The sequence below is a fragment of the Simochromis diagramma genome, unplaced genomic scaffold (assembly GCF_900408965.1).
Source record: "Simochromis diagramma unplaced genomic scaffold, fSimDia1.1 OVJJ01000361.1, whole genome shotgun sequence".
Taxonomy (NCBI): Eukaryota; Metazoa; Chordata; class Actinopteri; order Cichliformes; family Cichlidae; genus Simochromis; species Simochromis diagramma.
The window spans coordinates 4,530,094-4,545,053 of record NW_024386860.1 but is presented as its reverse complement, the minus strand read 5'-3'; the positions used below and the strand labels follow the sequence as shown (position 1 = coordinate 4,545,053).

General features: G+C 39.2%; 2 protein-coding genes across 5 annotated transcripts in view; both read right to left on the bottom strand.

The window, feature by feature from the left end:
• Nucleotides 1–2,789, bottom strand: part of pklr (pyruvate kinase L/R) — a 19,897-nt gene extending 17,108 nt beyond the window's left edge. Inside the window, exon 1 of one of the 3 annotated variants that reach the window (XM_040029876.1) lies at nucleotides 2,576–2,789. Coding sequence is in view for 1 of the 3 variants with exons in the window: in XM_040029874.1 (XP_039885808.1) it covers nucleotides 725–746 (22 nt within the window). In the remaining 2 variants the exon portion in view is untranslated. Of the gene's footprint in view, nucleotides 1–724; nucleotides 1,222–2,575 lie in introns of those variants that run through there. The other 2 variants (XM_040029875.1, XM_040029874.1) reach the window with 2 other exon arrangements.
• Nucleotides 2,763–14,960, bottom strand: LOC120732349 (cytochrome P450 11B, mitochondrial). 2 transcript variants are annotated; one of them, XM_040029878.1, is made up of 9 exons: nucleotides 14,536–14,960; nucleotides 14,291–14,446; nucleotides 11,925–12,139; nucleotides 10,546–10,749; nucleotides 10,272–10,453; nucleotides 10,001–10,167; nucleotides 4,258–4,336; nucleotides 4,009–4,155; nucleotides 2,763–3,084 (listed from the first exon to the last, which is right to left on the bottom strand). In XM_040029878.1, exons 1-9 carry the CDS (start codon nucleotides 14,826–14,828, stop codon nucleotides 2,974–2,976), a joined length of 1,554 nt encoding a protein of 517 aa, XP_039885812.1. In that variant the 5' UTR covers nucleotides 14,829–14,960; the 3' UTR covers nucleotides 2,763–2,973. The 2 variants fall into 2 exon arrangements, with proteins under 2 accessions (XP_039885812.1, XP_039885811.1); XM_040029877.1 differs by having other exon boundaries at nucleotides 2,768–3,084; nucleotides 3,949–4,155; nucleotides 14,536–14,958.

Here is a 14,960-nt window from a genome sequence, read left to right as displayed (position 1 = left end):
TGTTTATTGTATTGCTCTCGTTTTCTTCTGCTTGTTTTCTTTTTTCTTTCTCAACAGGTGATCGATATATGTATTTTTTTTGTCTGCTTATTTAGTTGTTTTTTGTTTTTTTGCCCTTTATCCCCGTCCCTCTTCTCCGCTGTTTTTCCCCCCTCTTCCTTTCTCCCTTTTCTTTTCCTCATTCAAGTCTGTCCCGTATCTAGCAAGTGAAAATAAAAAATAAATAAAATAAACAATAAAAGGTGAATCAAATAGACCATTACGGCAAGGCTGGGATGGTCAATTTGGTAAAGTAAATCCGTTGGGCATCTTTCTTCGCCTTTAGACAATAATTCTGATGGCAAAAGAACCAAACGGGACAGGCAAAAAAAAAGAAGAAAAAAAAAGAACTTCAGCAGGCCAACTTGATCTTGTCTAAATTTATCTCTATCTGCTGAAATAGCTCAGTTGGAAAAGCGTTAGATGGAAGATCTAAAGATCCCCGGTTTCAACAATTAGGAGTTACCCTTAAGCTTTTCTCCCCCCAAGATTAATAAGTTAATGTATTTCTAAATGTACTAAATTGTTGTCATGTGGTTGGCTGATTTGATTATTACAGTGCAAAAGTGAGAAGTTGAGCAAGTGTTCCTAATAAAATAGCTACAAGTGTAAAACATTCAATACATTTTCATTAAAATAAATAAAATCAAGCTAAACCTGTATGAGAATATATGAATGTGCTTACCCATGTTGAGCAACCCTTCCATTATAGATCCAAACCTACTGTTTCACTGTCCGATTCTTTCTCCAGTCTACTTTTGTTTTAGGTTCTCTTGGATTTTGTTGTGTAATTTATTTTCTCCCAATTTCTCAATTCAATTCCTCTGTCTTTGTCCTTTACAGCGCTAATGTTATTGACTGGTCTTGTGTCACCTGAACAAGCCTGTTCATGTCTCTTTCATTCATCTTTCTTTCGCCCCTCTGCTGCCCCCTCATCTATCTCTCCTCCCACTCACACCATCTGGACTGGGTCCACACAGCATGCAACAGTTGCATGATTGGGCTGAGTTAGCATAAGAGAGCCAATCTGACCTGGCTACAAATGATGCTAAAAATGGAAAATCTTTGCCAGACTGGTAAGCCAACAGAGTACACTACAGTACAAAAGGACACCGGTGTCCTGCACCGTTGCAAATTATATAACCCCAACCTTGACCTCAGAATGTGAACTCCAAGCCAAACATATTTACTCATGCTATTATGTATTTGTATAAATTGTCAATGTATTATTAGTAGAAAATAACCAACAATAACTTCTCACTTATAAAGGAAAAGAACTAAATACATGCTTCACTGTAGTTCTTCCAATGGTTTTAGTTTGCTGTAAACAAATTATCTTCAACATTTTTGGAACATTTGAGAACAAATAATTATGCTTAACAAGTAGGTCAGTAAAGAAAACAGTTATCAGTTGCAGCTGAAGTTGTATAACCTGAACTTATAATCTGACCATTTCCAAGAACACCACTTTAACATTATTTCAGTGCGTCAGCACCATGAAGACTTTGCTGGAGATCCAGGAGGTCCCAGGATAACTGGTCACTTTTACATTGCACAGACCCCGTAGCTATATTTACAGAGTTAAAAGGAAAAACGCTACACCAAGCAACATCATCCCAACTGTTTAATTTTATTAATACTAGATTCTGTTTTCTGATGGAATTAAACAAGAAACCAAAATAAGAAAAAAGTTTACAGCTGGAGTAGAATAAACACCATCCACAATCTGGCATTCCTAATTTATTTCTTAATAATTCCCTATAGCTGATCTGTTGGGAGCAATAACATAATTAAATAATTATCAGCACACGACGTATAAAGCTTTTGCAAAGAAATCTCTCAGAGTAGATATTGGGCCTCTTCTTGCTTCTCGCATGCTTAAATGGATGTAAATGTTATTCCCTCTTTCATAGTGTTTATTCACAACAGCAGCTATTAGAAATCAGTAGGACTGATAAGAGGTGTTATTGAAGACTAAGACTTTGACAAATGAGGTTACACGTAGAGGCGACGTGGCTTGTAGTTAAGGAGCACTTTGCGTCTGCGCGGAGCCTCACTTTGCAGAGCTGAGTCCACTCTATGCGCGGTGACTGGTGGGTGTAAATCGTTAGCCAAAGGACAAACAGCACTTTGGTCCTGAGTTGACTGTTTAAAATCTAACCCTGCAGCCATCTAACGTGCAAAGCACACACCTCCGTAACATCTACTAATGCTACGCTTGCAGTAATTATCAGACGGGGTAAAGGTCGATTTTACGCATTGGCACCAAAGTGCAACTTAAATTTGCAATATGAACTGAATACTCGAACAATGCTGTAGGATTACTATCAAAACTCCCCCCCACGTGGCTCCTGCATTGAGTTCTTTTTAAACTTGATCGTGAGTTGCAGGAAAAAAAGAAGAATACACAAAGCGATCAATACCCGCCGCAGCGACGGAAATAATCTGCAATTTTTTTTTAGCTATAAAACAAAGAGAAACAATCATAAGAGGTGGATACAGGAGCGAGCCCCGATAAGCAGAATTAAGTATTTACTTGGCCCAAACAGCGTATTTTCATTACGATGAGAAGTTGCGATGTTTAGAAGAGAAGTAACGAACCTCTCGGATCTCTCCTCGAACAGGTAACAAGTGCTGGGTGAACAGGGGCAGGGTACAAAAGTAAATGAATGGGCAGGTGTGAGCTTTACTGCCACCTGATGGATATATGTTAATGCTGCACCTGTGGGTGCTGCCTTTGTCACGACGAAAACAATAACAACAGTGGATAAAATTCATCTTTATTTATCTTCATTCCAATGCAAAGTGTGTAAGGACGCTTAAAAAGCTCTTTATTAGGAATAATCGGAAATAAATTATTAAAGCGCGCAAACCCTACGTGATTAAACTTGTCAAATGGTAACAGCATGACTCTCCTCTGAGCATGTGTGTGTGTCAGAGCTTGCTGAAAGTAATCCTCGGCGGAGTCTCGGGCTGAAGGATGAGGGTGACTGTGGTGTTGAGGTCCTCTGAGGACGGCACGCTGAGATGGAAGCTCAGCAGGATCTAGATATGCAGAGAGGGAGGAGGCAGGAGAGGGGAGGGGTGGAAGCATCAAGAAAGAGAGGAAGAGAGAGCAGAGACGTTTACATGGATTAAAATCATGCTACAGTGAGCGGCGGAATAGAAATAGGTGCATCTGCTCAAAATGCTACTTAGATTTTTTTTGTTTCTCTTCGGGTGAACTATAATTTAGTGAAACAAACTTTACTTCGCATTTATTTGAGAGCTTTTCTTACGGGTTGAATAAACATATTCCATCTAAAGTTTTAGGATTTGAAAACAGTGTTAAACTTTACAATTTGTTTTTTTCCTCCATTGATCACCCTGTTTCCATGAAACATGTACCAATGAAGTTGCCCAACACTGCAGGAGGTTTCTTGTTATTAAAAGGGAGTTTTTCTTTCCCACTGTTGCAAATTGTTTGCCTGTAGTGATTGTTGATTGTTGGAGTTTCTCTGTTTTACTGTAGGGCCTTCACCTTACAATATTAAGCACCTTGAGTCGGCTGTTCTTATGGTTTGGAACTATATAAATTCAAGTGTATTGAACTGAACTTGTTTATAACTAATGTTTATAACTATTAATGTAGCTATTATCTTCACCGTAACCAGTAATGTAAAGTGGTCCTTATAGGGAACCGAATCATTAATTCACTGCAAAACAATGACTTATAAAGCACTGAGTGAACTGAAGTGTTCTATTCTTTTAAATGCACAGCTTTTACTTCTTACCAGCCTTATAACTGAGCTCTCATGTTTCCACTTCTTCCTGTCCTCTTGCATCATTGTCCTTTCACTTTCATCCCATCCCAAAACTTGCTTTCTTGCTTCCTTACTCTTCCCCTTTCACTTTTTTGCTGTCACTCACATGCATGAGTAAAAGTTGCATCTCGCTCTCAGCAATCCTCCTCCCGACACACTGCCTCGCCCCGAAGCCAAATGCCAGGGAGCGAAATCCTGCGGCTTCCACCCTTTGGCCCTCTTCTCTGCTCCACCGGCTGGGGTCAAAGCGCAGTGGATCCTCAAACACTTTTTCACTTCTCCCCATCGGGTAAATACAGGCCTGGACCAAAGTCTGAGGAGAATTTACCACCAAACGCATGTTAGTCAGATGAATGTATATGAATGTCTATGTGAGTGCAACAGAAAGAATCAGAGTTACAGTCCAAACACTCACCCCAGCAGGTATGTGGTAGTTCTGGAGAACGATGTCTCTGACTGGATACCGCTGCACTGTAATTCCCACCGGGTATAACCTAAACCAAAAGCAATCCAGACATTGAAAGCTTAAAATTTCTGACACATTACCTTTGAATCCTCCATTAGTTGAGTTGTCTGACATAATCAAGATTTCTGGTAATCAATTCTCATTTAGGTGCCTTTTGATAAACACAGAAACTCAGACAGCTGATGATTTTTTTCTCCATACATGAGTTGAAGGAAAAATTAGTTTCTTCTTGTCTATATATAATATGTGTCATACATTAATTACTGTACAATATTCCTGTGTGAAATTTCCGGTGACAACTTTTGATTATTATTTAGAAAAACCCTGTAGCTAGCTAGGGTCAGGGTCATTACTGGTCGCATGAGGTGGATCTGGACCCTACAGAGGGTGCACAGGTAGTCCAGCTTAATTCTGTTGTTTTCATTCAAATTCTTTGGTTTTTGATCAAATTCTGTTCTTTTCATTCAAATTCTGTTGTTTTCATTCAAATGCTTTTGTTTTCATTCTAATTCTACTCTTTTTATTCAAATTCTATTGTTTGTTTTAGAATTCTGTTGCTTTCATTCAAACTCTGTTCTATATATTCTAATTTCGTTGTTTTCATTCATATTCCGTTGTTTTCATTCTAATTCTACTCTTTTTATTCAAATTCCATTGTTTGTTCTCAAATTCTGTTGTTTTCATTAAAATTCGGTCGTTTTCATGTTAATTCCGTTGTTTTCATTCTAATTCTGTTGTTTGTTTTAAACTTCCATTGTTTTCATTCAAATTCTGTTGTTTTGATTCAAATTCCTTTGTTTTCATTCAAACTCTGTTCTGTACATTCTAATTCTGTTGTTTTCATTCAAATTCCTTTGTTTTCATTCTAATTCTACTCTTTTTATTCAAATTCCGTTGTTTGTTCTCAAATTCTGTTGTTTTCATTGAAATTCCGTCGTTTTCATGTTAATTCCGTTGTTTTCATTCTAATTCTGTTGTTTGTTTTTAAATTCCATTGTTTTGATTCAAATTCTGTTGTTTTGATTCAAATTCCATTGTTTCGATTCACATTCTGTTCTGTTCGTTCTAATTCCGTTGTTTTGATTCAAATTGTATTCATTTCATTCTAATTCTGTTCTTTTCATTGAAATTCCGTTCTTTTCATTCAAATGCTTTTGTTTTCATTCTAATTCTACTCTTTTTATTCAAATTCCATTGTTTGTTCTCAGATTCTGTTGTTTTCATTAAAATTCCGTCGTTTTCATGTTAATTCCGTTGTTTTCATTCTAATTCTGTTGTTTGTTTTAAACCTCCATTGTTTTGATTCAAATTCTGTTGTTTTGATTCAAATTCCATTGTTTTGATTCAAACTCTGTTCTGTACATTCTAATTCCGTTGTTTTCATTCAAATTCCGTTGTTTTCATTCTAATTCTGTTGTTTGTTTTTAAATTCCATTGTTTTCATTCTAATTCTGTTGTTTTCATTCAAATTCCATTGTTTTGATTCAAATTCTGTTCTGTTCATTCTAATTCCATTGTTTTGATTCAAATTCTATTCATTTCATTCTAATTCCATTCTTTTTAGTGAAATTCCGTTGTTTTCATTCAAATGCTTTTGTTTTCATTCTAATTCTACTCTTTTTATTCAAATTCCATTGTTTGTTCTCAAATTCTGTTGTTTTCATTAAAATTCCGTCGTTTTCATGTTAATTCCGTTGTTTTCATTCTAATTCTGTTGTTTGTTTTAAAATTCCATTGTTTTCATTCTAATTCTGTTGTTTTGATTCAAATTCCATTGTTTTGATTCAAACTCTGTTCTGTACATTCTAATTCTGTTGTTTTCATTCAAATTCCGTTGTTTTCATTCTAATTCTGTTGTTTGTTTTTAAATTCCATTGTTTTCATTCTAATTCTGTTGTTTTCATTCAAATTCCATTGTTTTGATTCAAATTCTGTTCTGTTCATTCTAATTCCGTTGTTTTCATTCAAATTCTATTCATTTCATTCTAATTCCGTTGTTTTCATTCAAATTCTGTTGTTTTCATTCAAATTCCATTGTTTTGATTCAAATTCTGTTCTTTTGATTCAAATTCTGTTGTTTTCATTCAAATTGGGGAAAAAATGGAAAAAGGCCGCCGTGTAATCCATTTATTTCAACAAAGTAACTGTATTCTAATTATCGCCGCTTAAACAGTAACTGTAGCAGAATACAGTTACTCATATTTTGTATTTTAAATACCTAAGGCGGGTACAGGTATTCCATTACTCCCCAACACTGGCCGCAAATAACATTAACTAGTAATTGCCAATTGATAACAGCAACTTTTCACCAGATACTCGGTGCTTTTTGAGGTAATGTAAGTTAAACTGTTAACAAAAACTGTTTCTGAGTTTGTTTAACTCTAACAGATATTTTCATTGTTTAAAATTGACATAGATGTACTTAATTAAAGAGGGCAGCGTTTCTCTGTATGTACACAAGCTTCAATAATTTTCTCACTTTAATGAAACTTGTGAAAAAAAGAAATGTCTTCATGCCTCTCTAATTTTATTCTATTGTCTTTCGCTTTACATATTCATGTGTAAATTTGTTCTTCTCACCTGTTTCACATGTCTTTAGTATTCAGCACAACCTTGTTTTCTGTTATGCACATAACATAATATCATAGCCAGAAGTAGAGATTAGAGGTCACCATCTTTATATTCTTTTAAACAGAAGCAAACACTTTAACAAATTATTTTTATGTATTATGCATTTGGCGCAGTATTTTTTCATCTTGTTTAACGAATAAGTCTTTATAATAAAAATTATTATTTGCTGTATTTTACAAAGGCATAATTTTCATTAAGTGTAACAAGGAAACAGCGGTGATCAGCAGTGACTTATTGAAGAAGCATAGGACCTTTAGTTCAAGGAACATTTTTCACTTATCTAGAATGTTCTTTAAAGCCACCAAAAACTTGGCAAATCAGTCCTCTTGTTTTTGAAAAACAGTGGCCGTTTTTACATATAACACTAGACTGGCCGATGGCGCGATATGGCAGCCTCGCTTTTGTCAGTCTGCCCCAGGGCAGCTGTGGCTACAACTGTAGCTTGCCTCCACCAGTGAGTGAATGAATAGTGGAATTGTACAGCACTTTGAGGGCCCCGAAAAGCGCTATATAAATGCAATCCATTATTATTATTATTATTATTATTATTATTATTATTATTATTATTATTAAAAATTCAATTCAATTTTATTTATATAGCGCCAAATCACAACAAAAGTCGCCTCAAGGCGCTTCGTAGGTACAGCGAAAAACCCAACAATCATATGACCCTCTATGAGCAAGCACTTTGGCGACAGTGGGAAGGAAAAACTCCCTTTTAACAGGAAGAAACCTCCGGCAGAACCAGGCTCAGGGAGGGGCGGCCATCTGCTGCGACCAGTTGAGGTGAGAGAAGGAAAACAGGATGAAAGACATGCTGTGGAAGAGAGACAGAGGTTAATAACAGATATGATTCAATGCCGAGAGGTCTATTAATACATAGTGAGTGAGAAAGGTGACTGGAAAGGAAAGGAAAAACTCAATGCATCATGGAAATCCCCGGCAGCCTACGTCTATTGCAGCATAACTAAGGGAGGATTCAGGGTCACCTGGTCCAGCCCTAACTATATGCTTTAGCAAAAAGGAAAGTTTTAAGCCTAATCTTGAAAGTAGAGATAGTGTCTGTCTCCCAAATCCAAACTGGAAGCTGGTTCCACAGAAGAGGGGCCTGAAAACTGAAGGCTCTCCCTCCCATTCTACTTTTAAATACTCTAGGAACAACAAGTAGGCCTGCAGAGCGAGAGCGAAGTGCTCTAATATGGTGATATGGCACTACAAGGTCATTAAGATAAGACGGGGCCTGATTATTTAAGACCTTGTGTGTGAGGAGCAGGATTTTGAATTCAATTCTAGATTTAACAGGGAGCCAATGAAGGGAAGCCAAAACCGGAGAAATATGCTCTCTCTTTCTGGTCCCTGTCAGGACTCTTGCTGCAGCATTGTGGATTAACTGAAGGCTTTTTAGGGAGTTTTTAGGACATCCTGATAATAATGAATTACAGTAGTCCAGCCTGGAAGTAATAAAAGCATGAACTAGTTTTTCAGCGTCACTAAGAGACAGGATATTTCTAACTTTAGAGACGTTGCGCAAATGGAAGAAAGCAGTCTTACATATTTGTTTAATATGTGCGTTGAAGGACATGTCCTTGTCAAAAATGACTCCAAGGTTCCTCACAGCATTACCGGAGGCCAAAGTAATGCCATCCAGAGTAAGAATCTGCTTAGATACCATATTTCTAAGATTTTCAGGGCCGAGTACAATAACCTCAGTTTTATCTGAATTAAGAAGCAGAAAGTTAGCGGCCATCCAGGTCTTTATGTCTTTAAGACATTCCTGCAGTTTAACTAATTGTGTGTTACCTGGCTTCATGGACAGATAGAGCTGGGTGTCATCAGCATAGCAGTGAAAATTTATGCTATGTCTTCTAATGATGCTGCCTAAGGGAAGCATGTATAATGTAAACAGAATTGGTCCTAGCACTGAACCCTGTGGAACTCCATAATTAACCTCAGTGCGTGAAGAGGACTCTCCATTTACATGCACAAATTGGAGTCTATTAGATAGATATGATACAAACCACTGCAGTGCAGTACCTGTAATACCTGCAGCATGTTCTAATCGCTCTAATAGGATATTATGGTCAACAGTATCGAATGCTGCACTAAGGTCTAGCAGGACAAGCACAGAGGTGAGTCCACTGTCAGAGGCCATAAGAAGATCATTTGTAACCTTCACTAAAGCTGTTTCTGTGCTGTGATAGCTGTTTGACAACTACTCTTTCAAGGATTTTTGATATGAAAGGAAGGTTGGAGATTGGCCTATAATTAGCTAAGACTGCTGGGGCTAGAGATGGCTTTTTGAGTAAAGGTTTAACTGCAGCCACCTTGAAGGCCTGTGGTACATAGCCGATTAGTAGAGATAGGTTGATCATATCTAAGATTGAAGCATTAATTAATGGCAGGACTTCTTTGAGCAGTTTTATAGGAATGGGGTCTAAAAGACACGTTGATGGTTTGGAGGTAAGTAGTAATTATTGAAGTTAACTCAGAAAGATCAATTGGAGAAATAGAGTCTAACTTAACATCAATGGTACTAAGAGTAGCTGTAGATAATATTACATCTGTGGGATGATTATTGGTAATTTTTTCTCTAATGATAAGAATTTTATTTGTGAAGAAGTTCATGAAGTCATTACTAGTTAACGTTAAAGGGATGGTTGGCTCAAAAGATCTCTGACTTTTTGTCAGCCTGGGTACAGTGCTGAAGAGAAACCTGGGGTTGTTCTTATTTTCTTCAATCAGTGACGAATAGTAAGATGTTCTGGCTTTGCGGAGGGCTTTCTTATAAAGCAGCAAACTATTTCTCCAGGCTAAATGATGATGCTCTAAATATGTGACACGCCATTTCCTCTCCAGCTTACGAGTCATCTGCTTTAGGCTACGTGTTTGAGAATTATACCACAGAGTCAGGTACTTCTGATTTGAGACCTTAGTTTTCAGATGGCAGATGTAAGGACAGACTGCAGAGATGTGTATGTGTAGGTGTCATTCTCATTTATTTTCCATGTGCAAACAAATGGATATAAGAGACCATGTGCAGTCAGATTCTTGACGTGTTTACCTGAGGACCTCTTTGATTGTGCCTTTAAGAAGTGGTGCCCCCTGCAGGGCTTTGTGAGGATCCCCACCAGCCTGTGCCCACGACGCCCTCACCTGCTGCCTAACGCTCTCCTGCACCTCAGGGTTGCGTCCCAGCTCAAACAGAGCAAACTGCAGGGGTACTGCTGTCTGAAGAGAGGATAGGATGAGACGTGACACAGAATTAGGTATAGAGACCCAGGCTAAGTCAGGCTATCACACATATTGGCACACACACACACCAACACACGCACCGTATCCACCCCTCCAGCCATCAGCTCAGTGATGTTGGCTTTGATGAGGTCCAAAGATAGCTGCCCTTTCTCCATGAGTTGCCCCAGAACTCCAGTGTACTGGCCTCCAGCAGTCCCAGCCGGAGATGCTCTATCCAGGGAGGTTGACAAGCGCTGGTACCCCCTCTGGATCCTCACCTCCGCTGGAAGACAAACAGTCAGGTTGTGGAAGTGAAAGGACAAAGAAGCATGTTGATGCTGATATGAGGCTCTTGCGATTATGGCTCTTTCCTACCATGACTGAAGATGTGGTCCCAAGCAGTGGCGTGCTGGGTCCACAGGGGAGCACCCATGCGCAACAGTAAGCGAGGGGGCAGGTAGAGGAGAGGAGGAGTGGTTGTTAGCATTCGCTCCACGGCCCAGATGAACTTCTGAGATTCCAGGGAGGGGGATGAGGAGAAGAGGCCAATACGCTCTCCGTAGAGCACGTGGCAGCTAGCTAGAGAGGGAGGAAGGGAGGAAAAGAAAGAGGTCTAGGCGGGTTAAGATGAGATAGATGACTGATGACCTAAAACATGAGCAAGCAAAGGACTTAAAAATAAATAAACTATTAAACCTCATGGAGGATTACATTGACCTTTGTCTTGAATGTCTCTATGTGTCATCAATTTATTAATCTTTTCCAAATAACAGTTAAACAATTTCAAAAATCCACTTTATTTTTTCTTATTTAATGTAAAAACAAACAAAAATAGACCCCTTTTCATATAGATCTCCCCACGGTGCACATGATGTTTCCCAATCAAACATGTTCAAGTTATATTAACACGACATCAGCAACTGGAGTAGAGTTTCTTACTCCGGCTTAGCACTTGGTTTCTTGTGCTGGGCTCCATTAGGAGCAGAGCAGCGTGACTCAAAGTCATCAGCTCTCCCCCCCCTTCCCACTCGCATACACACAGATGCAAACAAGTGTACACTGAGTCATACAGGCTTTCACACTTGCGAACATGGAATACAGCAGATAGGCACATGAAAGGAGCAGACCTGCTGAAATAACGCTGAAGCTTTGATCATCTTTGTTGCCATTTCTATTTTTAAAGGTGCATGTTCTCTTTGACCTCCTACACCCAGAGTACGCTAAGAGACGCCTGGGGATAGGATGAGGTTCGGTTCTCATGTTAGGTGTGAATATTTTAGAATTAAAGGACAGAGAGAGCAGCAGCACTGATCTATTTGCGTTTTCATCTTCTTCTTCTTTTTTTTTTGAAGATTTTAAAGAGGTGATGCTCCTGCAGATTGTGTAATTCCTCTGACGTCAGAAACTGGCGCAGCTTACATCAGCATTTGTGAGTCAATGCATAGACCTGATAGTTAGGCTGAATGAAAGCCTGTCAAAACGGGGAAGCGACATGAATCCGTGGCCTTCCATCCCTCGGGGCTTCAAGGTCGATCACTGCCGCATGAAAAATTAGACTTGACATTTATGGGATGTTTCTGTCAAACACCCATCATTTCACACCTCTCCACACTTTTCCAACATAGAAAAAGAAAGTCTACTTTTTTGGCTTCATTGTAAATAAACAGGAATTAATGAATTCTCATTTTACAAGCTGTAAAATGACACTTAGAGATACACAAAGGTCTCATATCATGGGGCTGATGACCTCTAACCTTCCAGTGCAAAACGAAAAAGGTCAGGACTGGGATCGATGGTAAGAACGCATTTTCCCTTCTCTCCTCTTCCCTCCTTTTCCATTCTTGTCTGCAGCATTTGACAGAAATCCTTCGCCACCTCATCAAGGAGAGGGAGAAAGCGTTTTACTGCTGCACTCATCATCACCTCCTTGTTCAGCTGCAGACGGTCAGCTCTCCACTCTTCCCCATTCCTGTGGAGAGAAAGGTGCACGCTAAGCATTAAAATGAGCTTATTTCATATCTGCTCAGTCACTGTGAAATAAAATAAGGACATCGTGTTCAAGTCTGACTCCCAGTCAGACTTATCATTGTCTAAACATGAATTCAAAGAAAGCCAGATTGAGAGAAGTCTCTTTTTTTGGTGCTTGACCTCTTCCCAACCACACGTCTACCTTTACCCAAACGTTGCAATAGTTAATATGCAACAAAGAAAGTTTTCATAGGACACGAGATAATCAGGTGCAAAAATAAGTACACCTTTACTGCTTCCATAGGAATGAGGAGTGAGCTGATCTGGAGCAGTCAGGTGTGTTAACACAATGCCACAGTCCTCCCGGGACTGGATGTCCCTGTAAATTCACCCCAAGGTCAGATTATGCAATGTTCACAGAAAAAAACCAAGAGATACATCTCGTCTCTACATTCGTCTCTCTAAAAAAGAACATGACAGCACAGTTTAGGTTTGCAAAGTTAAATCTGAACAACACAAGGTTTCTGGAACAATGTCCTTTTGGAGAGAGTAGAGCTGTTTCGCCTGAATGCACAGCACCACATTTGGAAAAAAACAAAGTAGTAGATCAGCACAAACGCCGTCTGGCGCGGTGTTGGAGGCATGATCTTTGGGCTCGTTTTGCAGGCTCTCAAATTCCCGCAAGCAACTGAACTGAATCGATTTTGTAAAGAAGATAGGGGGAAAATTCCCCCACAACACTGTGAGAGAGTGAGACAATCATGCAAACACCAACACAAAGCAAAAGTCATTACTTGAAGTTGTGGCTGCTAAAGGTCATTACAAGCTACTCTGTCACAGGACTGCTCAGAATCCAGTGAAAACTTCCTTTTCCTGAAGACAGCGGGGGATTATCATGTTTAACAGGTACAAACACGTAGCTAACAACTCGTCACTCGTGACAACAGCCATCTTTAAATAGCTGAATTATATTAATCAGTTCATTTAAAGTGTATAGCATTTTCTTAAATGCACAGCTCTTACATGTGCAGTTAAACCACAGCGTGTTTCTGTGGTTGAGTGAAAGCAAATTAAAGTCGGCTAAAAGAGAACTGATGACTTTGAAAATTCTGATGTAAAACAATAAGAAAAAATAATTCACTGTTTGAATTATGAAAAATATTTCAGTCCACTGGGATTTCTCAGCCTAGTTTTGGTCTTTTTTTAAAGTCGCATGAGAGTTCCAGCTTTATGGGGGTGACACTAAATCTGAATCAGTGGCTACAAACTTCCAGCAGCCTTTACCACTCAACCCTTTACAGCCATGAGTTTTTGTGTGCGTTTGCATGAGTTTAAAAAACACAAAACTATAATTTTCTGGCAATGAGTTCATGGTTCCGAATTTAAAAGCTTAAAATATTGAAAATATTGAATTAGAAAATGTCTGAATGCACTAATATTAGAACTTTTAAAAGGACCTTTATGTCAGAACCAACAACCGAACAACACACACAGTATAAGGATGTCTAGAGACCTCTTTTTGTGTATAATTTTAAATATTATATATAATCTCTATGGTAACCACAGACTTTGCAGTGCGCTCCATTTAGTTGTTCTAATATTCCAATAAGAAATGAGAAAACTTCATCTTTTGCTTTAATTTTGCATTTTCTCCTTATAATTAGAATCTCATTGGAAAAGCTGTTCTTTTAGGGCTGAAATTTCGCTGCATTTTGTTGTTGTTTTATGAACAACCTCAGTCTGCTTTTTAAAGTCATAATTATTGCTTGTTATCTGTGTTTCACACCAGAGTGCTGTACCTTCACAGTGATGTTTTACCATCTCTCAGTCAAATGTAAGAGCAGGAAGCAACTAAGAAACTAAATGATGAACAAAAACTTTCCACGCCTGATTAAATTACCCCCCCCCCCCCCAAAAGACACGATGATGGTACAAGTGATTACATTCATGTGCACACACCCACATGGAGTTGTTTCCATCCCTCGAGGGAACATTGAAATGATTTAGTCAAATTTTGACTCTTAAATTTTAATCAGTAGAATAATGGGATTTTACCCACGGAGGTGGGGAGAGGAGTCTCCATCGTGTGACTGCTTGCACAGATGCATATCACCACTTCACGAGTAATTTAAAACACACATGTGGAACTGACTTGAGGAAGACACCCTTGCTGTGGTTGCGTACTTCCCGGTGTGTCGCCCAGGGCTGCAGGGTCATCCGTCGGGGGTGCAGACCCTCTGACTTAAAGAGCTCACTGACGTCAGATGGGAGCATGATGTTCACGCTGCTTAGGGTGCCGAGCTTTTCTCTATTGCAGTCACACAGAGAGACAGAAAGGATATTTGGTAAGCACACGAACATACTGAAGAACGTTTTAAGCTTTAAACTTCCCTCTACCTGTAGATGGGGCCGAGCGTGTTGAAGGTCCTCTCCATGTGCTTGTGAAGCTGCTGGAAGCGATTTTCTCTCCAGAATTTCAGCAGGTTGAGCCATCCATTCCTCCCAGTGTGAGGGATCTCCTCAAAGCTCCGCATCCCTTTCACTACTCTTTTCCCGCCTTCTAGCTTTCCATGCATCACAGTCCCTGCTGCAGTCACACAAAGACCCTTTTGAGGTGCGACACCAAAAAACACATTTCTGGACCCACAAGAGCCCTTCGCTTTGATACCCGCAGTCACTCGTGTGGACATGCTGGATCTGGTCTGAGTGAGCTGTGCCAAGCGGTCTCATCCAGAGTTGTGACACTTCTTGTTTGGTGTCGTCTCTGCAGGGCTCATTCTTTCCCTCCTCCAACGCTAAAATTCACCCTTGAATGAGATTTC